This window comes from Oryx dammah, unplaced genomic scaffold (assembly GCF_014754425.2).
Source record: "Oryx dammah isolate SB20612 unplaced genomic scaffold, SCBI_Odam_1.1 HiC_scaffold_28, whole genome shotgun sequence".
NCBI classification, from domain to species: domain Eukaryota; kingdom Metazoa; phylum Chordata; class Mammalia; order Artiodactyla; family Bovidae; genus Oryx; species Oryx dammah.
Window position 1 is genome coordinate 41,230,025 of NW_024070212.1, and position 26,642 is coordinate 41,256,666.

General features: G+C 43.7%; 1 protein-coding gene and 1 non-coding gene across 2 annotated transcripts; one reads left to right on the forward strand and one right to left on the reverse strand.

Annotated features, from left to right (window-relative positions):
* Window positions 1-20,102: 20,102 nt before the first annotated feature.
* On the reverse strand, window positions 20,103-25,147 carry GPR88 (G protein-coupled receptor 88). The gene has a single exon (XM_040232218.1). It carries the CDS (start codon window positions 23,130-23,132, stop codon window positions 21,981-21,983), a length of 1,152 nt encoding a protein of 383 aa, XP_040088152.1. The 5' UTR covers window positions 23,133-25,147; the 3' UTR covers window positions 20,103-21,980.
* Window positions 25,148-26,033: 886 nt separating this feature from the next.
* TRNAF-GAA lies at window positions 26,034-26,105 on the forward strand. Its single transcript has one exon. It is a non-coding gene; the product is annotated as a tRNA-Phe (tRNA).
* Window positions 26,106-26,642: the final 537 nt, after the last annotated feature.

Below are 26,642 nucleotides of genomic sequence, written 5' to 3' on the forward strand. Positions count from 1 at the left end.
ATTGTGGTCTACAGGGCCCAATCCTGACCATAGAGACTTTGACAAGAGCAACATCTGAAGAACAGTGGAGGCCAGACTGGAAATACTGAGGAGTAGGAGAGGACTGTGGAAGTAGATTCATGGAAAATAAACTATTTAATGAATCAATTAGGCTGTGAAGGACCTGAGCATACTGAAAGTCTGCAGAACAGAAGCCAGGAAAGAGATAGCAAGCGAAGGTAAAGGAGTGGAGAAAAATAGCTGTTACATTTCCTGGGATCCAAAGAGGGGAGAGGGACTGTTGTCCTTAGAGCTCTGGGGAAAATACATTGCAGCTGGAGAAGGTTGTAGGAAAACTCTACTCCAGGGAGAAGGGAAGGAATACACGATGTAGCTAGAACTGCTACTGTGGGAGGGGTAGGAGGCCTGGAAAGGAAACATCCCAAGACCCAGGGACACAGTGCCTGCTGAGACTGAAACTGAGTCAGAGGAGCAAAAACCTCCCTTCACCTCCCCTACAAGTTTGGAAAACGCTGAATAATAAGGAACAGTAAGATACCATTGGGAACATTCCAGGAGCACAGAAACAGGCCCTCTTTGATTCAGTGCAAAGGGAAAACCTAAAACAGAGGTTCGGGCAGACACTGTGAAAACCCACTGACAAACTAGTCCCACCAGAAACACAAGGGATCCCTAGAGGCAACTGAAGTACCTATAGCAAAAGTGAACCCAAATCCTTAATTCCTAACTAGATTAATTCAAATCCCCACACTAAAGTCCCAGCAGAAGGAAAGACATGCCCATTTCCAGGCATAAAAGTCTCTGTCTCAGCATCTCTGTCTTAAAACTTTAAACAAAAAAATTATAGAAAAGGCAAGAAAAAGCAACACACTGCCAAGAGACAAAGCAATACTGGAACTGAAATTTAATGATTAAGATGTTAAAGCCTCTGCCAGAAAAGATGGTCAAGATGCAAGATCAGATGGATACTTCCTCAGGGCTGGAAACCATAATAAAATAAAAAAGAGAATTCTGGCGGGGTAGGGGCAGGGGATAAACCCTGAATATTACTTGTAGTGATAAAAGTAAAAGGTGAAGAATAATGAGGAGTCAGATAACTGTGATACTATTTACCAAGGTAGAAAATATAGGAAGGCTAGTTTGGGAAGTTCAGTTCAGTTCAGTTGCTCAGTCATGTCTGACTCTTTGCAACCCCATGGACTGCAGCACGCCAGGCTTCCCTGTCCATCACCATCTCCTGGAATGTACCCAAACTCATGTCCATTGAGTCAGTGATGCCATCCAACCATCTCATCCTCTGTCATCCCCTTCTCCTGCCTTCAATCTTCCCCAGCATCAGGGTCTTCAAATGAGTCAGTTCTTCGCATCAGGTGGCCAAAGTATTGGAGTTTCAGCTTCAACATCAGTCCTTCAATGAATATTCAGGACTGATTTCCTTTAGGATTGACTGGTTGGATCTCTTTACTGTCCAAGGGACTCTCAAGAGTCTCAATGTTGAAGACTCTCAAGAGTCTTCAAAAGCATCAGTTCTTTGGTGCTCATCTTTCTTTATGTCCAACTCACATCCATACATGACAACTGGAAAAACCATAGCTTTGACTAGACGGACCTTTGTTGGCAAAGTTATGTCTCTGTCTTTTAATTTCATGGCTTCAGTCATCATCTGCAGTAATTCTGGAGCCCAAGAAAATAAAGTCTGTCACTGTTTCCACTGTTTCCCTATCAATTTGCTATGAAGTGATGGGACCAAATGCCATGATCTTTGTTTTTGAATGTTGAGTTTTAGGCCAACTTTTTCACTCTCCTCTTTCACCTTCATCAAGAGGCTCTTTAGTTCCTCTTCACTTTCTGCCATAAGGGTGGTATCAACTGCATTTCTGAGGTTATTGATCTTTCTCCTGGCAATCTTGACTCCAGCTTGTGCTTCATCCAGCCCAACATTTCGAATGATGTACTCTGCATAGAAGTTAAATAAACAGGCTGACAATATGCAGACTCGACATACTCCTTCCTCAATTTAAAATGTTCATTAGTTCAGATTTGGACAATTTGAGTTTAAGGAATTGGTGAACATCCACGTGTGTATATTCAATCAAGAATTAATAGAGATGTAAGTTCAGGACAGACATCTAGGCTGGATCAGCAGGATATAGCTGGTTGTTTGAATCACTGGAACAGATAATATCCCTTAGAGAGATTATGTGCATTAAGAATAGAAGAGAGCCAGGACTGAAAATACTGAGAAAACCGGCCTTTGAGGAGTAATGGGCAGAGAAGGAGGAGCCCACTGTGGAGACCAAGATGGGGCAGCAAGAAAGGCAACAAAGGATGACCGTGTTGTACAATGCTGCAGAGAAGTCAGTTAGATAAGAGATCATTGTCACCGATAAGCTGGAGAGTGTGGTAAAATAAGGGGCAGAGGACTGGGTGAACAAAGGAAAGCAGAGACAGCAAGAGAAAACACTTCTTTCAAGAAGCTGAGCTATAAAGGTAAGAAGAGAAATAAGGCAGTGTCTGGATGAGATAGGTAATCAAGGGAGGATTTCTTCGTGGAGGAGTCAGCTTGAACATGTTGAAGAGCTGACTTGAAGGATCCACATTGAAAAAACAGGGGAGAAAGAGAAAGGGAAAGAGGGAACTTAACTAATAAATGGCTCCAGCGAAGAGATCAGAGTCCCAGTGTCAATTGACTCTCTTTCACTTGCTCAGCATTTATCTGATGTGTATTATGTAGTAGGAAATATGTCACTGAATAGAACACAGTCTTGCCTTCAAGAAGCTTCTGGCCTAGAGGGACATATAGGCCAATAAATAAACAAAACAATTGCTAAATATAAGCAAGATATGAGCTACAGATTAATCACAGGGTGCTATGAGAGCATGTAATGAAGTGAAAATGTTATTTGCGTAGTTATGTCTGACTCTTTACGACCTCATGGACTCTAGCCCACCAGGCTCCTCTGTCCATGGGATTTCCCGGGCAAGAATACTGGAGTGGGTAGCCATTCCCTTCTCCAGGGGATCTTCCCCACCCAGGGATCAAAGTCAGGTCTCCTGCATTGCAGGCAGATGCTTTACCATCTGAGCCACTAGAGAAGTACTCTAAGGGCATGTAGGGAGGTTCAGTTTTAGGAAGTAGATTTAGGAAGGCAATTTCCAAAAGCCAGAAAAATGAAGGTAGTAGGAAGGAATCACCTGATTTCGAAACAAAGGATACAGTTTATGAAGTTCAGGAGTCTACAGAGAGCACTGATCATTTTAGAAAACTAATTTAGTGCTTCCCTTTATAAATGTACATAGCACTGACCATTTTTGCTTGTTGTCACTTATCCCAGCTGTAATGAATGAATAATGTGTGTAATTACTTGCTTTGTGTTTCCTTCCCCTACTGGACCTAAGTCCCCTAAAGACAAGGACCACAACTATATTGTTTGCAGAGTAGCCATCTGATAGATGATTGGAACCAGAAATGTAATAATGATGCCTCTGATTATCAGTGTGAGGAGAGTCAGAAGAATCACTGGAATGTGTCCCACTTAGAAGCAAAGCACATTAAAATCAACTGTGTCTGATTTTTGACTGCAGGCTCTGACGTTCTCTCTTTACAGATGAAGGCTGGCCACACTGCCAGCAACCCACGTGGCAAATGCATCAAGGTGGGAGTCTATTTTTAGCTACAGCAAATTACCATTCTTTTATGCTTGTAGATGTTCGTCTCTGCAACTGAGTCGTCTTGTTCTTACATTTTTCAGCATTAAGACTGACTTCTTTCATGAAGAAAGAAGATAGTCTTTAAGAAAAGGGCACTTCTCCTTTCATCTCCACCTCAATTTAGAGGTTCAAAGAGCCTTTTGGGGGCTTCTTGTTGTTATTCTTGAGAACAGGGATGGTCCTCCGTACTTTTAGTAATGACACTGCAGATTCAAACTGGGGTGTGGGAAACTCAGTCCAAAGAAAACAAAATGAAAATTGGACTGTGAGTCTAGGCAGAGACATAATGTTCCATGAAATTCTATCCAATTGGTTAATAAGAAATTGACATTGTATAAGTATAGATTTTTTTTTTTACCATATTTGTAAAAAGGTCAAGTCATATAAAAATGAGCTACAGGCTCCTGCCAACAAATGCAGCTTTACATAATGTCTTGAAGATGGTGATGTGCTTCAAGGTCAGACAGCTTCCTGGGTCAACAAATGTTATAGAAATGTTGTCAACACAGAGGAGGGATCTCAGAGAGAGAATCCTGTTTTGTGATTGGGAGCGGAGTAGAAGACAACAGTGGCCTGAATAGCAGATAGGCTGAGGTGGGGAAAGGAGGTAAAGCTTTTTAAGTATATTTGTGGTATTATTTTACATTTTAAAAAGTATTGTTTTGTGATTGTTGTTTTGTCACTAAGTCGTGTCTGACTCTTTTGTGACCTTATGGACTATAGCCCACCAGGCTTCTCGGGACATGGGCTTTTCCCAGGCAAGAATACTGGCATGGGTTGCCATTCCCTTCTCCAGGGTATCTTCCTGACACAGAAATCGAACTCGGGTCTGCTGCATTGGCAGGTGGATTCTTTACCGCTGAGCCACCAATACAATCACTAAAAATAAAAATTTGGTATACATTTCTTGATTAATAAAGATAGGGATAAAAGTTTCAGAATCACCAGGAGTGAGCTTTATGTTTAGGTTTAAGCCTAAAACTCCAATCATAAAATATGTTTGGATCAATATCATCTTCCTTTCCTACTTAATCTTACATCCTTTTTCTTTATGTTAACTTTTTATTTGCAGTCAAACAGCCCTGCTGCCATGTCTGTGGTAGGGAGAATAATGCCTCCCTCCAATACATCATGTCCTAATTCCCAGAACCTAGGATGATGTTACCTACTGTGACAAAAGGGACTTTGTGCTAAGGTTAAAGTTAATGACCTTGAGATGAAATAATCCTGGATTATCTGGATTAGATTAGATTGAATTGATCCAATCTAATCTCATAAATTCTTAAAAAGTGCAAGAAGCCTGAAAGACAGAAGACATGAGTGGATTCAACCCCCTCCCCACTGATGGCTTTGAAGCTAAAGGGAGGAGACCCTGAGTCAGGGAAACCAATAGCCTCTAGGAGCTGGAACTCATCCTCACTTTACAAAGTGTTAGTCACTCAGTCGTGTCCTATTCTTTCCGACCCCATGGACTGTAGTCCACCAGGCTTTTGCCTCCATGGGATTTCCCAGGCAAGAATACTGGGGTGGGTTGTCATTTCCTTCTTCAGGGGATCTTCCCAACCCAGGGATTGAACCTGGGTCTCCACCATTGTAGGCAGATTCCTTACTGTCTGAGCCACCAGGGAAGCTCCAAGAAAATGTGGACCTCCATTCTACACCCTCACAGAGATGAATTCTGCCACAACCCAAGTGAGCAGGAAATAGATTATCCTTTACAACCTCCAGAAGGGAACACAGCCTGCCAACATTTTGCTTTTAGTCTGGTGAGATCGTATGAACTTCTACAGAACTGGAAAATTAAAAATATGTGTTGCTTTAAGACACAGAATTTTGTAGTGAAAACCTAATACACTGTCTTTGCTCCTACCTCTCTCTGTGTTTACAATGCCCTTAAATGGCAATCCACTCCAGCACTCTTGCCTGGAAAATCCCATGGGTGGAGGAGCCTGATAGGCTACAGTCCATGGGGTCACAAAGAGTCGGACACGACTGAACCACTTCACTTCACTTCCTCTCCTCAGTTCAGTTCAGTCACTCAGTCGTGTCCGACTCTTTGTGACCCCATGAACTGCAGCACTCTAGGCTTCCCTGTCTATCACCAACTCCCAGAGCTTACTCAGACTCATCTCCTGAATATTCAGGACTGATTTCCTTTAGGATGGACTGGTTGGATCTCCTTGCAGTCCAAGGGACTCTCAAGGGTCTTCTCCAACACCACAGTTCAAAAGCATCAATTCTTTCGTGCTCAGCTTTCTTTATAGTCCAACCCTCACAACCATACATGACTACTGAAAAAACCATAGCTTTGACTAGACAGGCCTTTGTTGGCAAAGGAATGTCTCTGCTTTTTAATATGCTGTCTAGATTGGTCATAACTTTTCTGCCAAGGAGTAAGCGTCTTTTAATTTCATGGCTGCAGTCACCATCTGCAGTGATTTTAAAGCCCCCAAAAATAAAGTCTGTCACTGTTACCATTGTTTCCCTATTTGCCATGAAGTGATGGGACCAGATGCCATGATCTTCGTTTTCTGAATGTTGAGCTTTAAGCCAACTTTTTCACTCTCCTCTTTCACTTTCGTCAAGAGGCTCTTTAGTTCTTCTTCACTCTCTGTCGTAAGTGTGGTGTCATCTGCATATCTGAGGTTATTGATATTTCTCCTGACAATCTTGATTCCATTTTATACTTCATCCAGCCTGGCATTTCACATGATGCACTCTACCTATAAGTTAAATAAGCAGGGTGACAGTATACAGCCTTGATGGACTCCTTTCCCAATTTGGAACCAGTCTGTTGTTCCATGTCCAGTTCTAACTGTTGCTTCTTGACCTGCATACAGCTGTCTCAGGAGGCAGGTCAGGTGGTCTGGTATTTCCATCTCTTTAAGAATTTTTGACACTTTGTTGTGATCCACACAGTCATAGGCTTTGGCATAGTCAATAAAGCAGAATAGCTCAGTTGGTAAAGAATCCACCGGCAATTCAGGAGACCTGGTTCGATTCCTGGGTTGGGAAGATCTGCTGGAGAAGGGACAAAGCTACCCACTCCAGTAATCTGGCCTCGAGAACTAGTCCATGGTGTTACAAAGAGTCGTCCAGAACTGAGTGACCTTCACTTTCCTCTCCTATACCCTTCCAAATCCTACATCATTGGTGAAGCCATCCTGACTTCACTCCCTACTCTATTCTATTTAATGGTGTATATATTTATATGGGGCAACTTGTTGTTTGCTCCTATTCATGTTCTTTCTCCATAATGAGATTGTCAGAACCTTATGCACAAAGATGATATATTAATACCTTCAGTCCATTGCAAAAATAGCCAGAACTCCTTTCCTTCCACAGTCTTGCAAGGTGACTTCGAAGATAGCCCCATGAAAAGATGATTATATTCCTCCCTTCTTTGAGGCAGGGTTTGTCCTGTAACTTGCTTTGATCAATGTACATTAGCCAATGCAGAAGCAGAAACTTGATGCTGAGACCACCATCACAAGAATGAGCCGGGACTAATGCAGTTATCCAACTGCTAGCCCAGCCAAGAGCTGATCAAATATCAGGCAGGTGTGTAAGCCACGGACCACCACTGACTGCAGACTGGGTTTAGCTGAAACCTGCAGAAGAACCACTCAGATAATTCCATTCAAATTTCTGACTCTCAGATTCATAAGCAAATTAAAGATTATTGTTTAAAGTCACTATTCCAGGGTACTTTGTTAAATAGCAAAAGTTAATGCTTTTAACTCAGTGCTCTGCATTGAGCTATTAGTGACTAAAATTTTTATGGTACTCATAATGATGGTAATGACAATAACAATGACAAAGATTAAAGAAAGCCATATTCACTTCCAGTAAATCAAGAAGGCATGTGGCATTGTTTCCATATTCCAACACCAGAAAATTTCAGTGCTTATAAATTGAGGAGTTTCAAATTTTGTTCAAGTGAATTGGAAAGCACAGCATCTGTAACTTTTAGGTTTATTTTTTAGGTTTATTGGTCTGTTATTTGTCTCCAACAAATCCAAAACAGCTCTTTACTCAGTTTTTATATTGGTAGCTTTAAGTGTTTCAATCCATCTTGCATTGTGTTGGAACGTTGAGAGGAGTCAGACTGTCAGCGCAGCACCAAATCTGAACATACAAGCAGACTTTGGTTCAGATCTGCTGGGGACTTATATACGAAAAACTCAACCAGGAACTTTCAACAATGGTAGCTTTTGCCCCGGAGAAGGCAATGGCACCCCACTCCAGTGCTCTTGCTTGGAAAATCCCATGGACGGAGGAGACTGGTTGGCTGCAGTCCATGGGGTCGCTAAGAGTCAGACACGACTGAGTGACTTCACTTTCACTTTTCGCTTTCATGCGTTGGAGAAAGAAATGGCAACCCACTCCAGTGTTCTTGCCTGGAGAATCCCAGGGACGAGGGAGCCTGGTGGGCTGCCGTCTATGGGGTCGCACAGAGTCGGACACGACTGAAGCGACTTAGCAGCAGCAGCAGCTTTTACCCAGTAGCCAATAATAGCTTATTTCTCACCCAAATAGTCTTCTCAAGGTCTTTCCAAGTATTGTGTTTATGAAAGTTTTTAAGTGAGTTAGGTGGTATGTAAGGCCCTGATATTTAGCCTGAGAAATTTTAAATACAATGCACTTCTTTTAGCCCATTTTCCATTAAAAAAAAAAAAAAAAGTTTGGGAATGGGGTGGGAACAGAAAGGAAATGAACAAAAATAGCTGCAGAAATGATGCGAAGTCACCAAGAATGTGGCATACTCACATCCACAGATAAACATCCTTGGTCACCTAGGCCGGCTTCTCTGTGGGCTGATATGGGTAAGGTTTTTGCCAAACAGAATCCTTTGGACTAATTATTTGAAATGTTATAAGCTCAGAGCAAGAAAGATTTTGTCACCTCCAAGCAGAAGAAGAAATATTATATAATCTTAGAAATTCGATTTCAAAGGCATTTCAGAGTTGATTTGATAAAACTTCCCACATAATAGACATTCTTTCCAGAGCTAGTCCTCCACACCGTACTTGAATTCCTCAAGTATTAGGAAAGTCGCAATTTCCTAAGACAGCCTGTTCTATTTTAAGTGCATATTGAGACGAAGTTCTTTCTCAAATTAAGCTGAAATCTATCTCCCACCCACTGAGCCAAATTTTGCTCCTAGAACCACACCCTTCACCCATTTCCTCCCTTCTCTGTGGCAGGGTGTTATGCTTGCAATGCTAAGATCTGGAGTTAGCTGGACTTGAATTCAATGGTCAGCTCTTTCTCTTGTCAATTGAGTCAAGTTAGGCAAGTCTAACTCTTAAAGAATCAGCATTTGCAACTACAATATTGGAGTCATCATAACTGCCTTATAGGGTTGTTTGAAAATCAGAAAAGGTAATATATGTAAAGTGCATGACATAGTACTTGACACAAGGTATGTTACCAAGAAATGGAAGCTGGCATAATTATTTTGTTTGACAGCCTTTCAGATATTTGAAAGCAATTTTATTTTTTCGCATATTCTTCTCTTCTCCACACCGAGGATCTCCTTCAACTGTACTTCAGAATATGGCACAATTTATTCTTTCCTGGATCTGGATACTACACTTGTTTATAGCTCAAATTTGCATTTAGGGTCTAGTTTCAATGATACTAGGCTTACACTCCTAATACAATGGGCAGTTTACCTATTCCCAGAAACTGCAAGGCATTTCCTTTAACAGATAAATCGGGATAGAAGAACAGCTCCATGGCTCATCTACCGGAAGCCAGGGCTTCCCTGGTGGCTCGGGTGGTAAAGAATCCACCTGAAATGAGGAGACCCAGGTTCAATCCCTGGATTAGGAAGATCCCCTGGAGAAGGCAATGGCTACCTACTCCAGTATTCTTGCCTGGAGAATCCCACGGACAGAGGAGCCTGGTGGGCTCCTGCCCATGGAGGTCTCAAAGAGTCAGACACAAATGAGCAACTAACACACACACACACGCACACTGGAAGCCTGCCTGTTCCTCCTGACTGCACCCTCTTTCAGTGTCTTTTAGAAGAGAATGCCTTTTTCTCATTCGTTTGAACTCCAGAGAAGGCACCTTTGCTAGTATGGGCCCCATCTGTTAATCTATCCCTTGGAGGTGAAGGGGATAGGCAATAGCCACCTGCCAAGTTCTCAGAGTAGAGCTAGTTTAACAAAGTCTTGAGCCCAAGAGATGTGCTGTCTTCCTCCTTCTCACCTGGACCAGCGAGAGCCAGTTGACTTGCTTATCCCAAGAACCAGACTGCTAGGGAGGGCATTAGTAAGCCCATCTCAGGCTCTACATTTAGTTACATCCTCTAAACAAAACTTCATCAATATAGAGGTGATACTGTGGGTCACCATTTACATACATGTTCTTATGTATTACACGGTCCAAAACTCAGTGAGTGAAGAGGGGGTGCTATTTCCTGGCCACTTCCAGACCCCAGTACGTTCTGACCATAATATGGAAATAGTCCCACCACTTGAGTCCTGATGTTTGAGGAAGCCTGAGGACTGCTCTCAACTCTGCCTGCTCCACACCAGCTGGAGTTCCCTTTCATAGAAACCAGATCCTTATAGAAACCAACTATGAGAGGGTCAGAAACAGAAGGAGATCTGGTATATTGCAGATTTTCAAATGTTCCGTATGTTCACTCTCAAGAAGCTAAGTAATAGAAGCCAGAGAAGATCCTATATCAGTGCAACAGACTTAACAATACATGACTTCTAATTGCACAAGGATTCACTCATTTTAGCCAGCAGTCCATCTGTAAGTTCCAAATAAGAGATCAAATCCACTGAGTAGGTAACAAGCGGTACAAATGGCAAACCATAAATCCCATACATTGACAAGCACTGGATAGATTTCTCATGATAAATTTTTTTTAATGCCAAATGTTCACAACTCAACTTCCTTTATGGGTAGCCATGTGACCTACAAGATCAGAGACATCTTTGGGGGAGCTTCTCAGCATTTCCTCTCTCATGAAAAAGAGAGACAGGCAAAGAGAAGCTTTAACCCTCTCCTCTGCTTTGGGTTCTGTCATATGACTGCAGCAGCCATCTTGGAACCATCATATCACAGCACTGAGGCTGCTGGAGCAGGATGCAAAGCACCTGAGCACTTGTTGACATCATGATGCTACTGAACAAACCTGTTAGACAGCTGCCCCCAGGCTGCCCAGTTTTCTCTCACTTAGGCACAGTACTCTGCAAGGAATCTCTTCTGGAGGTATTCAGTTATTGGAGCCCAAGTGTCCCCATGGAAAGCAGTTCACATGGGAAGGTAGCCTGCACATGTAGGAGTGTGGCAACAAATAGCCAAATTCTACAGGGCCCAGGCAAGGAAGAAATAGAAATGAGTGAAGTAGGCCAGGTGGTCAGTGTTGCATGGGACTGTGTGTGGTCCTCCAAATGGCCACTGCTGCAGCTTATTTTTACTCTGCAAGAATGTTGAGACCAGTGTGCTCAGATGGTCCACTTTCTCTAGGGAAGCCAGAATTTTGTATTTCTGTGTGTATTCCTTATTTTTAAATGTTTCCAATGAATTCTAATTTTAAAATACATAGAACAATTGCTTGTTTAAAGGCCTTATACCCTAATGGTTTTTTGAAATTAAAAAAAAAAAAAGATGCTACTGAATAAATTTGGGAAACTGCCAGAAGACTTCTGAATTGTGTGATGATGAAATGCCATCATTGTTTAAGAGTTGCAGTTAGGTAGTCTACTGCTTATAGCTGGACATATGCTAACTGTTATAAGCCCTAGACCCCTCTTTATAATATCTATTTTCTACTTACACTTTTTAAATATAAGTGAGTATATGGATATACATACCTATAAATGTATGTCAATATATACTTTCTGGTTTATGTACAATTAAATATACATAGAAAAAAATAAATATACATAGGAAAAGAGATTTTTTTAAGTAGATGAGTACAGTAAAATGCTGAGTGGTAATGAATGATATAATTTCTATGTTTCCATATTTTACAAATTTCCTATGAAAATAGACGTTAATCTTCACATCAAAAAACACATTGTATTTTCAGGAAATAAAACTTTAGTGGGAAAAAATTTTTTGTAGAACAATAATAGAATTTAACCATGACAACATTTCATGGAAGTTTCATTTGGCTAAAAGCAGAGTATCCACTACAGCATAACAATACAAAGGATCCTACATACTTACCTACTACCTGAAAACAAACAAAATGGGAAATGGGCCTAGTTTACAACAGGAAAGATTAAAACCTGAAGCTCTTTCTGTCTAATAAAAATAGCAGTGGTCTAGGCAGGCTGATCTCCAGTGAACTGACAAGAAGTAAAGACATTACCACAGCTGTTTCTCCCAGGATTTTAGGAACATTGCATAGCCATTGATTCAGTTCAGCTCAGTTCAGTTCAGTTCAGTCGCTCAGTCGTGTCTAACTCTTTGTGACCCCATGAATCGCCAGGCCTCCCTGTCCATCACCAACTCCCGGAGTTCACTCAGACTCACGTCCATTGAGTCAGTGATGCCAGCCAGCCATCTCATTCTCTGTCGTCTCCTTCTCCTGCTGCCCCCAATTTCTCCCAGCATCAGAGTCTTTTCCAATGAGTCAACTCTTTGCATCAGGTGTCCAAAGTATTGGAGTTTCAGCCTCAGCATCAGTCCTTCCAATGAACACCCAGGACTGATCTCCTTTAGGATGGGCTTCTTGGATCTCCTTGCAGTCCAAGGGACTCTCAAGAGTCTTCTCCAACACCACAGTTCAAAAGCATCAATTCTTCGGCACTCAGCTTTCTTCACATCCTTACATGACCACTGGGAAAACCACAGTCTTGATTAGACAGACCGTTGTTGGCAAAGTAATATCTCTGCTTTTGAATATGCTATCTAGGTTGGTCATAACTTTCCTTCCAGGAGTAAGTGTCTTTTAATTTCATGGCTGAAATCACCATCTGCAGTGATTTTGGAGCCCCAAAAAATAAAGTCTGACACTGTTTCCACTGTTTCCCCATCTATTTCCCATGAAGTGATGGTACCGGATGCCATGATCTTCGTTTTCTGAATGTTGAGTTTTAAGCCAACTTTTTCACTCTCCTCTTTCACTTTCATCAAGAGGCTTTTAAGTTCCTCTTCACTTTCTGCCATAAGGGTGGTGTCATCTCCATATCTGAGTTTATTGATATTTTTCCCAGCAATCTTGATTCCAGCTTGTGCTTCTTCCAGCCCAGCGTTTCTCATGATGTACTCTGCATAGAAGTTAAATAAGCAGGGTGACAATATATAACCTTGATGTATTCCTTTTCCTATTTGGAACAAATCTGTTCCATGTTCAGTTCTAACTGTTGCTTCCTGACCTGCATATAGGTCAAGAGGCAGGTCAGGTGGTCTGGTATTCCAATCTCTTTCAGAATTTTCCACAGTTTATTGTGATCCACACAGTCAAAGGCTTTGGCATAGTCAATAAAGCAGAAATAGATGTTTTTCTGGAACTCTCTCGCTTTTTCCATGATCCAGCGGATGTTGGCAATTTGATCTCTGGTTCCTCTGCCTTTCTAAAACCAGCTTGAACATCTGGAAGTTCACAGTTCACATATTGCTGAAGCCTGGCTGGGTGAATTTTGAGCATTACTTTACTAGCGTATGAGATGAATGCAATTGTGTGGTAGTTTGAGGATTCTTTGGCATTGCCTTTCTTTGGGATTGGAATGAAAACGGACCTTTTCCAGTCCTGTGGCCACTGCTGAGTTTTCCAAATGTGCTGGCATATTGAGTGCAGCACTTTCACAGCATCATCTTTCAAGATTTGAAATAACTCCACTGGAATTCCATCAGCTCCACTAGCTTTATTCATAGTGATGCTTTCTAAGGCCCACTTGACTTCACATTCCAGGATATCTGGCTCTAGGTGAGTGATCACACCATTGTGATTATCTGGGTTGTGAAGTTATTTTTTGTATAGTTCTTCTGTGTATTCTTGCCACCTCTTCTTAATATCTTCTGCTTCTGTTAGGTCCATACCATTTCTGTCCTTTATTGAGCCCATCTTTGCATGAAATTTTCCCTTTGTATCTCTAATTTTCTTGAAGAGCTCTCTAGTCTTTCTGTTCTGTTGTTTTCAATATTTCTTTGCATTGATCGCTAAGGAAGGCTTTCTTATCTCTCCTTGCTATTCTTTGGAACTCTGCATTCAGATGCTTATATCTTTTCTTTTCTCCTTTGCTTTTCACTTCTCTTCTTTTCACAGCTCTTTGTAAGGCTTCCTCAGACATCCATTTTGCTTTTTTGCATTTCTTTTCCATGGGGATGGTCTTGATCCCTGTCTCCTGTACAATGTCACAAACCTCATTCCATAGTTCATCAGGCACTCTGTCTATCAGATCTAGTCCCTTAAATCTATTTCTCACTTCCACTGTATAATCATCAGGGATTTGATTTAGGTCATACCTGAATGGTCTAGTGGTTTTCCCTACTTCCTTCAATTTAAGTCTGAGTTTGGCAATAAGGAGTTCATGATCTGAGCCACAGTCAGCTCCTGGTCTTGTTTTTGCTGACTGTATAGAGCTTCTCCATCTTTGGCTGCAAAGAATATAATCAATCTGATTTCGGTGTTGACCATCTGGTGCTGTCCATGTGTAGAGTCTTCTCTTGTGTTGTTGGAAGACGGTGTTTGCTATGACCAATGCGTTCTCTTGGCAAATCTCTATTAGCCTTTGCCCTGCTTCATTCTGTACTCCAAGGCCAAATTTGCCTGTTACTGCAGGTGTTTCTTGACTTCCTACTTTTGCATTCCAGTCCCCTATAATAAAAGGAAAATCTTTTGGGGGTGTTAGTTCTAAAAGGTCTTGTAGGTCTTCATAGAACCGTTCAACTTCAGCTTCTTCACCGTTACTGGTTGGGGCATAGACTTGGATTATTGTGATATTGAATGGTTTGCCTTGGAAATGAATAGAGATCATCATTCTGTTGTTTTTGAGATTGCATCCAAGTACTGTAATTTGGACTCGTTTGTTGACCATGATGGCTACTCCATTTCTTCTAAGGGATTCCTGCCCACAGTAGTAAATATAATGGTCATCTGAGTTAAATTCACCCATTGCAGTCCATTTTAGTTCGCTGATTCCTAGAATGTCAACGTTCACTCTTGCCATCTCCTGTTTGACCACTTCCAATTTGCCTTGATTCATGGACCTGACATTCCAGGTTCCTATGCAATATTGCTCTTTACAGCATCGGACCTTGCTTCTATCACCAGTCACATCCACAACTGGGTGATGTTTTTGCTTTGGTTCCATCCCTTCATTCTTTCTGGAGTTATTTCTCCACTGATCTCCAGTAGCATATTGGCCACCTGCCAACCTGGGGAGTTCTTCTTTCAGTGTCGTATCTTTTTGCCTTTTCATACTGTTCATGGGGTTCTCAAGGCAAGAATACTGAAGTGGTTTGCCATTCCCTTCTCCAGGGGACCACATTCTGTCAGACTTCTCCACCATGACCCTCCCATCTTGGGTGGCCCCACACGGCATAGCTTAGTTTCATTGATTTAGACAAGGCTGTGGTCCGTGTGATTAGATTGACTAGTTTTCTGTGATTACGGTTTCAGTGTGTCTGCCCTCTGATGCCCTCTCACAACACCTACTGTCTTACTTGGGTTTCTCTTACCTTGGACATGGGGTATCTCTTCACGGCTGTTCCAGCAAAGCACAGCTGCTGCTCCTTACCTTGGACGAGGGGTATCTCCTCACAGCCGCCCCTCTTGACCTTGAACATGGAGTAGCTCCTCTTGGCCCTCCTGCACCCACGCAGCCACCGCTCCTTGGATGTTTAAAGCTTTTAGAAATCAAATATACAAAACTTTACTATGCAAGGCCCTGAGAAAGAAGTACATATCTAATTATTGAATATTTGTTCAGTAATTTGACCTTGAATTTAATGTAGTAATTAGAACTGAAACTCCTTATTGTTGTTTTTGTCAGTGTAAACAGAGCTTGGATAACAGGAATGTAAATTTTCCCCCAAATGATCAGTCAGTCAGTTCAGTCACTCATTTGTGTCTGTTTTTTTGCTATCCCATGGACTGCAGCATGCCAGGCTTCCTTGTCCATCACCAACTCCCAGAGCTTGCTCAAACTCCTATCCATCGAGTCGGTGATACCATCCAACCTTCTCATCCTCTGTAGTCCCCTTCTCCTCTCACCTTTAATCTTTCCCAGCATCAGGGATTTTCCAATGAGTCAGTTCTTTGCATCAGGTGGCCAAAGTATTGGAATTTCAGCTTCAGCATCAGTCCTTCCAATGAATATTCCAGACTGATTTCCTTTAGGATGGACTGGTTGGATCTCCTTGCAGTCCAAGGGACTCTCAAGAGTCTTCTCCAACACCACAGTTCAAAAGCATCAGTTCTTCGGTTCTCACCTGCCATGATTATGGTTTTTTGAATGTTGGGCCCCAAACAATAGTGTGTGATTTATACGCATGGCTCATAATCCCATACATTATTACTCTCGGATATCCTTTGGCAAGATATGAGTTGGGAAATAGGATTTATTCTCAGTCTGTTTTATTAAGAGAAAAATATACAGGCAAGGAAAGGATCAAATCTTTTTCTCTCTCAAAATTCTTATCAACTATAAACATACATGAATTATTTAGTATATTTCAGGTAACTGGTTACTAAAAGATAAACATGTGTAAAATTCTTAAAGAGATGGAAATACCAGACCCACTTTACCTGCCTCCTGAGAAACCTGTATGCAGGTCAGGAAGCAACAGCTAGAACCGGACATGGAACAACAGACCGGTTCCAAATTGGAAAAGGAGTAGGTCAAGGCCGCATATTGTCACCCTGCTTATTTAACTTATCTTATATGCAGAGCACATCATGTGAAATGCAAGGCTGGATGAAACACAAGCTGGAATCAAGATTGCCAGGAGAAATATCAATAACCTCAGAAATACAAATGACACCACCCTTATGGCAGAAAGTGGAGAGGAACTAAAGAGCCTCTTGATGAAGGTGAAAGAGGAGAGTGAAAAAGTTGGCCTAAAACTCAACATTCAAAAAATGAAGATCATGGCATCTGGTCCCATCACTTCATGGGAAATAGATGAGGAAACAATGGAAACAGTGTCAGACTTTATTTTATTGGGTTCCAAAATTACTGCAGATGGTGACTGCAGCCGTGAAATTAAAAGACACTTGCTCCTTGGAAGAAAAGCTATGACCAACCTAGACACTGTATTAAAAAGCAGAGACATTGCTTTGCCAACAAAGGTCCATATGGTCAAAGCTGTGGTTTTTCCAGCAGGCATGTATGTATGTGAGAGTTGGACCATAAAGAAGGCTGAGTGTTGAAGAACTGATGCTTTGAACTGTGGTGTTGGAGAAGACTCTTGAGAGTCCCTTGGACTGCTAGGAGATCCAACCTGAATATTCATTGGAAGGACTGATGCTGAAGCTGAAGCTCTAATACTTTAGAGCCACCTGATGGGAAGAACTGACTCATTAGAAAAGACCTTGATGTTGGGAAAGATTGAAGGCAGGAAGAAAAGGGGATGATAGAGGATAAGATGGTTAGATGGCATCACTGACTCAATGGACATGAGTTTGGGCAAGCTCCAGGAGGTGGGGAAGACCAGGGAGGCCTAGACAGGGAGGTCACAAAGAGTTGGACACAACTGAGTGACTGAACAATAACAACAACAGCAAAAGATAAAAGGCAGTATTTGCTCTAAAAAATGAAGAAATAAAAAATAAACCAAAAAAAACTTTCCTATCTAGTTTCGGAGTTATCACAGACATAAAGGCAGAGGTAATACAAGGGACTATGTGGTAAGATCAGAGAGGTATGTGAGGTCTGTAGGGGCAGAGATTATAACTAGAGGAGCTCTGATGAGAGGGAGAAACAAAGGGAACCTTCCAGGAAGGAAGGATGAGGGTTGGGTAAGCGATGAGATGCAAGGGGACACTGTAACTTGAATGAACAAGTTACAGACACAAAACATGAGCCATGTTTAGAAGGCAGTGTAGAGAACAAGTAGGCTATAGTGACAGGTACAAGTAGGAGAGAGAGAGGCTGGGGGAATTAGAGAATGGTCACATCCTGGAATCACCGATGCAATGTACATAAACTTGGGTAAACTTCAGGAGATAGTGAGGGACAGAGAGGCCTGACGTGCTGCAGTCCATGGGATCAAAGAGTCGGACACAGCTGGACGACTGAACAACAACAGCACATCATGGAGGGGGCTCCATGATTCCAAACTCAATTCAAAACTCTGATCATATTGACAGCACAGTGGTTATGTGCTGGCATGCGCACATGTGCTCGTGCTCTCTCACGCTCTGGATTCAGACAAAACTTTGAATCCCAGCTCCTCCTCTTAAGTTATCACATAACCTTAGGTACCTTAATTATTGTTCTTTCTTTACTTTTTCTCTTTCTTCCTTCCTTCTTCCTTGGCTTCACTTTTCTTTAAACTTTTCATTATGAAAACTTTCAAAGATACACACGGCAAAGAGAACTGTGCAAAACATCCCAGTTACCCATGATGCCCTTTCAATAGCCATCAACATCTGACCTCCCTGGTTTCATTGGTATCCTTCCCACTCCCTCCCCACCGTCCTCCTTACTGACAGCAGTAGGCTTGATGTGATTAAGTACCTGGAGAAACTGTGTATGCTGCACCTGTTTAAGGTGGGAGGAGCTAGGAAAGGATACCCAAGGAGGACGTATGTGAAAGCAGCATTGCCCTTAGGTTAGAGATACTGAGGGTCCCAATCTGGGTCCCGTGCTTTAAAGAACCTGCTCCCACCCTCCTCTGGCTAATTCCTTTACCACATAGAAAGGGGAGCCAAGAAAATGTGCCCTCCCCCAGGCAGAGCCTGTGCCTTGCCCTGGTACCCAGACCCCCAGAATTCCCTTTCTAAATGGCTTGAGGTCACTTCTGCTCTATCCCCTGGATGTGTGTCATAGATCCTGGATTTGGGCAAGATGGCTGGTTGAGAGGCGGAGGTGTGCCGAGATAGGACCTGGGCTGAGTGCACACAGGGGGTCCCCTCACTCAGCATACTGATTAGGAGAGGAGAGGCAGAAAAAAGGGTCCCCCAGCCTTGTTTCTGCAACCCAAGAGCTCCTACCCAGAGATCCATTCTTACCCCAACACCCCAGAAACATTAAGATCAGGCTTTTGAAAGTGAGGGACATCTACAATTTTTCTCAGCATTCTTGAATTTAAGTTTATGCCACTGATGCCTTTTGTCAGGTCAGCTGCCTGGACTGCCATTGAGCCAGGTGAGCAGTGTCTGAGTCCCTGGGAGAATGGAATAAAGGCCACACGGGAAACAATGAAGCTGGCCAGTTCAGCTGTCATCAGAAGAACAGATTTGCATTGAAGCAGGAGGCCAGAGCAGACTCACGTTTCTTTGGTGAGCAGATCTTTTCAATGGTTTTCTCTATCAGAGAGTTAAAGCCCTATAGTATTTAAAAAAAATACAAAGAAAAACACCCGTGGATGCTTCTGTACAAAACAGAATTATTGTTTAAGCACATATTTCATTTTGGAAGCAGGAAAGCAGAATTTAGCCATTAAAGTGCTAGGATGGGTGGGTGGTGAGTGTGCTATATGTCTTAATAGGCATATACCTAAAGGAAAAAAGTAGAAAAAGTGAAGCAGGACAGCCAGCAACAGCAATTAGGACTTTTCATTTCTGAGTAGATAATATGTAGTTTCATTTAAACAGGAACACAATCTTCATTAACTTAATTTGTAAAAGCAGTGACTCCAAATCCCAGCTCTTGCCTGAGTAAGGCATTTTTAGACACATCACTTCTACTTCTAAATTAAAAGTGAATCAGTCCTGTGGAGTTAATTACCAGTAAATACAACCTGAAGTAGGTCTCCCACATGGCCTGAGCCAGCAAAGGTGGTTCTGTGTTAGCCAGAAACACTGCAAGATATTGAATACTTGAAACGCTAAGTTTATGTGCTTGGCAACTGTTTGCAGGAATAGCGGGTTTGTAGCATCTACTGCGAGGAACAAGGATAAAGGCCTAATTAAAAGAAAACCTTTTGATAAGGAACTTAGACAAGTGTCCCCCAGCCCCCTCCCCACAAAAAAGTAAAATTCAGTTCTCTGTTGTTGCAGCCTTTTCCCCAAATCAGTTACACTTACAGAAAGGAAATAATAGCTATTTCTTTTCAATGCTGGCATATGTATCCTATTTAGTTATAAAAGATAGAAATAAATTTAGAAACTAAATGTAGAATCAAATAAAGCCAGAACAAAGAAGTCTCTTTTATCACCAGTGCTTTGGGATACAATGTAATTTGTTACAGTGTTCTCAAAGAGATATTCAAGAAGACCAGAGACAGACGAAAAAAACAGGCAGAGGAATAGTTGTCTGAACTTTAATTAAGTATTTAAATCAAGAAAAATGGGAGCAGATGAAACCTTAGTAAGAGAGAAATGGTGCATGCACAAAGGGATTAGATTAATAAAATGACTGCTGACTACTGGTGATGAACACATCTGTTTTGTTTTTCTGCAACCATGTCAAAGTTTCCTGCCACTCCCATAATTATTCAAATGTACAAGTGTTCCCACTCTCCTGGCTTACAAACGTCCAGGAGGCCAACAATTTGGTTCCTGAATTACACAGTTGAGGCTGTTCAGCCCCAGATTGGATGTAGTGAGCAGCAGTCAGAATTGCTGGTAACTGATTATTTTACTACTTTTCTCTCATTTTAATTTTATAGTGATTTTACACAGCTTTGCATTTCAAATATTGAACATCCCTAAATAAATTTACTAAAAGAGATGAAAATGGCAAGCCTCAAATTATACATTTTAGAACAGATTCCCACTTGAACTGTTCCTTTTTATAACTGAGTTCATTACACCTTCTTTAACATATACGATATCAATGTTAAGTGTCATGGTAATACATATGAACCACATTAAAAAATTGTTACTTTCTAATGTGTGGCTTGTCTAAACCCTTAAAAAGCACAGGTGGCTTTGCAGCGTGGTTCATTTGCAAGATAAAGTCCCACCTGAGAGTTTTCTCATAAATTGGGTCAAGACAAGAATTCTTGGTAGCCAGAGGTGTCTCTGTGTCTCTTGTCATATAATTGATGGCTGCTTCTTCTGGTGTCTGGAAGAAGTACAATGTCCTTGTCCAATGGGTATTGCTTTCGTATACCACATGCTCAGTAAGTTCTAGCATCTAGGAGCATGCAATAGAGGTTAATATTAGCTATGCAATCATGGTGTTAGTTGTGTTTAATTAAATCATGTGCAATGAGATATTTTAAATGTTAAAGAGAAAACAGAAGGACGTATTCTCCTTAGCAACCATTATAGTACAGAAAGTTCACAGCCACAATCACACTCACAAGGCAGGTAAACTGATGAGAAAATGAGGGGAACCACACATGTGCATGCCGTAGAAAATCTGACGCTGGTGCCTGAAATAGACAGCGCCCTTATTTTTCTCAGCGTTCCATAGCTAGCTCAGACCATCACTCAGCACAATGGAAACCTGTCACTTCAACACTTAATGTCCATTTTCAGTCTTAGAAGTGCAAACGGCAATGTAAAATAATACATCTGAGGGTTTCCCTCCTCACTGGCTTAAGACTGTCTCATCCGGGAATGATGTTTCTTTATAAAAACCCTTTTAAGAGCAAAGGGCCTGGGGTCTTCATGGCAACTTACTGGTGTATATCTGTGGCTTCATTCTTCAGGTCAATACAGAAAGGCTAAATTGTTACAGAAGCATCATTAAAGATAGGTTACTTTCTAAAATGCTTTATAAATATTATTTCCATCTTCAATATTATTCCCTTTGGCTTATGCACACTCGAGGCGCTTTATATACATCTTAAGACGATGAAGGTGGGAATGGTAATCAAGGTAACAAAGCTGTTTTTCCAAAACTGTGAAAAGAAATTGACGGGTTCTTCCGGAAAGTCATTGTGCAAGTTCCTGAAGTTTCCGGTGTTCTGACTTTAGGATTTCCCTAAAACACGGAAACAAAGGGTAAAAATCAGGTGGCCGTCGAAAATGACTTCGCGGCCCACATGTACACTGAAACCTCGGTTCAGGTATCCCACTGGGGTCGAAGGCGAAATCTTCGCACCGGTTTGTTATTGAGCTTCGCCCGCCGGAGTCTTCGTTCAGGTTGGGGATACTTTCCAAGGGCAGGAGGCGGCGGTGACCAAGGCCATTGGAAGGCGGGCATCTCCGCTTCCCGAGCGCCCTGCCCGGGTCACCAGTGCTGGCCGGCGGCGCGAGTGCCCAGCTGAGCTTGGGACACCGCGGGCACGGCCGTGGCGGCGGCAGCAGCGGCCGCCGCGTCGCCGACGCCGGGCAGGACCGAGCGCACCGAACGGCGGAACTCTTCGTTCCTCCACGTGTAGAGCAGCGGGTTGAGCGCGGACAGGGCACAGCACAGGAGCCAGCTGGCCGCCTGCACGCCCCAGGGCACGGGCAGCGAGAAGCCGCTGGCCAGGCTCACCCACACCAGCGGCTGCGTGGCCAGCAGGAAGACGCAGCAGAGCAGCAGCACCGACAGGCCGCTGAGACGCCGCTGCGCCCGCCGCGGGTGCAACGCCGCGGGCAGGGGCTGAGCCTGCGCCGGGAGCTGAGCACCACCCGGGCCCGGCGCGTGCTGGGCGCCCGGGAAGGCGGCGGCGGCGGCGGCGCAGCCGGGCAGCTGGTGCAGCAGGTGGAAGTTGAGGACGCTGACCCGCTTGACGCTGACGCGCACGCGGCGCACGATGCCCAGGTAGCAGTGCAGCAGCAGCGCCGTCTGCGCCAGCAGCGCCCCGGCGGCCAGCAGGGCCGGGTAGTGGACGCGCGGGGGCGCGGCGCCCGGACGCGGCGCCCAGGGCGGGAGCAGCAGCACGAGGCCCAGGGCTAGCGCCCAGGACAACGCCAGCATGCCCGCCGTGTGGCGCCGCTGGTACAGCGCCTGGTAGGTGGCAGGCGCCCGGGTGATGAGCAGGTAGCGGTTCAGGGCCACCAGGCAGTGGGACAAGAGGGACACGGTGAGCCCGAGGCCCAGCAGCCCGCCCCGCAGCAGGCGGTAGCTGCCCCCGGCGCCGTCCCAATCCCCGGGGGGCTCCGCGGAGCCCGCCGGCAGGAGCCCGAGCACCGCCTCCTGCGGCATCCAGAGGGCGCAGACGCTGAGGTCGGCGGCGCAGCCGTTCACGATGAAGGCGTTGCTGGTCGTCTGAAGCTTTCGGAAGGACGACACGAGATAGATGACCATGCCGTTGGCCAGCGTGCCCCCGATGGCCAGGCCCGAGTACAGGAGGGACACGGGGATGCGTCGGCCCGCCCACGACTCCTCTTCCTCGCAGAGCAGCAGCAGGGATCCCCCGGTGGTGGAGGAGGTGGACGTGGAAGAGTTGGTCATTCTGGCCAACCCTTCACACCTCGCTGGCTAGCGTCCGTTTCTCACAGCGCGGCCCATTCTGATGCCCTCCTGCAGGGAGGGCAGAGACCTTCCTTCAGACCTTTGCCACCGACACAAAAGGCTGTGGCAGAATAATGGGCTGGGGAAGGGGGGAGAGGGAGCTCGAGGAGAACGGGGGTGGCAAATGACAAGTGCCTGCCTCGAAAATGTCTCCAGTGCCAGAGAAAGGCCTCTTTGCACTCAGCAGGCACCAGGGAAGCCTTGGGACAGAACAATGCAATCCCTGTCCCTCAATCGCCCCTTCGCCCCCTAAATACACACACAGATACACACGTGGGAATGGCAGATGAAGCCCCTGTTTCCATGAGAAAGCAGAGATGTGCCACCTGGGGGAAATGCCAGAGGAAAAGGGGTTGGGGGTATCTTACTTTCTGGCTGGTCCTTAGCTGCCGGGTAGCAGAGGGAGGGAGGCCAAGGAATACCTCCTCAGCAGCAGCATCTGTGGTCCTGCAATCAACAGGAGAAACTCAGCTGGGATCAGCACCAGGAACAAGTGCCTCCTTCCCAGCGCAGCATCCACACATGGCCCTAGGCAGAAGCCAGCAGCTGCAGGGAGACTCCTCAGCTGGCAGCCAGGCTGGAGAAAGTAAAGTGGCAGGCTGCAAGCCGGGGCGGGTGGGCAGGTAGGCAGGCAGGAGCAGCAGCAGTAAGGGTGCTTGGCTGCAAAAGCAGAAGCTGAGCTCAAGAGGAGAGCACCCCCGTGCTCAGAAGCTGGAGTGGTGGCTGATGCGGTGAACCCACTCGAAGCTCTCTCCTGCTCAGTTATACATCACCCAGGGAAAAGGCAGCCTTTCCATGCTGGTATGAATTATTCAATAGCTTCTAACTTGTGAAAGGGAAGAAAAATATCTTGCTCAGAAAGTCCTGTAATTAACAAGTTTCTCTGTCTTTTCTGTCTCTCAATCGCCCTATTTTTCACCTTGCTTCATTTTTCTTTCCTTCCCCCACCCCTTCCATCAATGCTAGAATAAAATGTAATATACCCGCAATGTATTTCATCTTTGTCTGATGCATCCTGGGGATGAGATTTTTCTGAGAGATAAATATACTCCTAAGACCCAGGGCTGATCTTTCCATCCCACATTTTCAGAATTACTTTATGTCCTAATTGAAATTCACTTTTTCTTTGGTAAGGTAGGATATGGGTTGTAATATACAGAAAATCTTCAAGTCTTAATTGCAATCAAAATTTCAGTTTTCTTTCTCATCGCCAAACTCCTTTCTAGAGTGTGGCTTCAGTTTCCGTAATGAAATAGAGGGTAAAAATGAATGGTCAGAAGGTTACATACCAGTGGGTTTCTGGGGGAAAGCAAGGGGCTTGAATGATCCACACTATAAAGAACAGAGTGATCTGTTTTTACCGCAGAATTTTTGATCCTATGGCCTTAGACAGAGATTTGCAGTCTGATGTTGGAATCTTCCACAAGCAAAATTTTTCATAAAAGTCATCACCCTCCAGAAATCATTTTTCACTGGGAAAGTCATTTATTTGAAAATTTAACTCAGAAACATGACATAATAGAAAAAAATGCTAGGTGGGTTTTCAGGACACTTGGGTTCTAAGCTGGACATCTACCAAATGGCCTTGTGATGGATTGTTTTCATCTTGTCAAATAAGGAATTTCACTCGGTGACTTCCAAGGCCCTTTCTGTTCGAACTTTCTCTGAATCCCCATGCATAAATTTGACATATTCTCCACCCTCCTCTGACACTTGAAATATACCTACTCTGTCTAACATGTTACGTAGTCTCAGGTCCCGTGGCAGGAGTTTTTTCCAGTCTGTTCCTCAGGGTGCCTGTTCAGGATCAAGCACAAAATACCCCTCCTTTGCTTCCCTGTTTGTCCTTCAAAAACTGTTAATGACTACTAACTCATTCATAGTTAATAGTCTATTAACTATAGGCTATTGACTATTAACCCCATTAATATGGGGGTAGGATTAAGCAGGACCTAATGAATTTAGTCCATTTAGGTGATATCTAAATGGAATTAGTTGAGTTGGGGGATTTTTTCCCAGTGTCTTTTATCTGTTGTTATTTAAGGCTTTCAGAACAGCAAGGGCAATGAGCTTGCAAGAGAGCCCTCTAACCATTCATAGTTAAAACTTGCTGAAATAAAAATTTTCTCTCACATCAGGGGGATTCAGAGTCCAGGTTCTTGGTCCCAGTTGTTGCTATCTTACATAGGAGTGAGTAAAATCTCTGCTGGGGGACTCAGGTGTATTGCAATCACATACACTTCTGCCAAGACCCTGCCTATTTAGCCCTGGCCTGGCAGGGGCCCAGTTTTTGTTTGGGGGGTTGTTTTTGTTTTAAGCTACTGAACTTACATGATATAGGGTGGGAGTTTTTTTCTATCTTATTTCCAGCGTCAGAAGAGTATTCAGTTAGAATTAATATACTTGTTATTGAATCAACAAATGGTTGAGTGTTTGTTGTTGTTTAGTCACTAAGTCACATCTGATGTTTTTGTGACCCCATGGACTGTAGCCCAACCAGGCTCCTTTGTTCATGGGAGTTCCCAGGCTAGAATACTGGATTGGGTTGCCATTTCCTTCTCCAGGAGATCTTTGCAACCTAGAGATCGAACTCTCATCTCCTGCATTGGCAGGTAGATTATTAACCACTGAGCCACCAGGGAAGCCCATAAATGAATATATAAATGATTTCATTTGTTTTTCTCCATGGTGAAACAGTCAATAGTTTTCATCAGAATCTCTCTCCTACCCCTGCAGCAACTTGCTCTGTGAACTACCCTGTCTGATGAATCTCCAGTCTACCCTCCACCACTTGCTTTCCATTGGCCTTACAAAAATGTCAGTTTCATTACAAGTAGGTCTTCCCTGGTAGCTCAGTTGGTAAAGAATCTGCCTGAAGTGCAGGAGACCCAGGTTCGATCCCTGGGCTGGGAAGATCCCCCGGAGAAGGAAATGGCAAGCCACTCCAGTATTCTTCCCTAGAAAATCCCATGGACAGAGGAGCCTGGTGGGCTACAGTCCATAAGGTTGCAAGAGTCAAACGTGACTTAGCAACTAAACCACCAGTTTCCTTGCACTTCACCTCCTTCTCAGGGTGCCTACACAGCTCACACTCCTGACAAAACTGCTGTCTTTCTGCTTCTCCTTCCTCACTACTTCTGCCTCTACATTCCCATTGAATGTCTGCGCCATGATGCTTTTGGCTATCACCACTGAGACACTTTCTAACTGGCCAGAGATCTGCCCAGATATAAAACTGCCTACGGACATCGGCACATCAGTGCTCTATGGGCATCTGAAACCCCAAATCTCCAAAACTGATCCCCTCCTCCTCTCCAGATTGGTTTCTTCTCCTGTGTTCTATCTAAATCTCAGGGACCAGCATCACCAGTATCCCAGTTCCTCAGAATCCTAGCTGTCACCCTTGATTCCTATTTTCAATCTTACTCCCAATATCCATTAATCACCAAG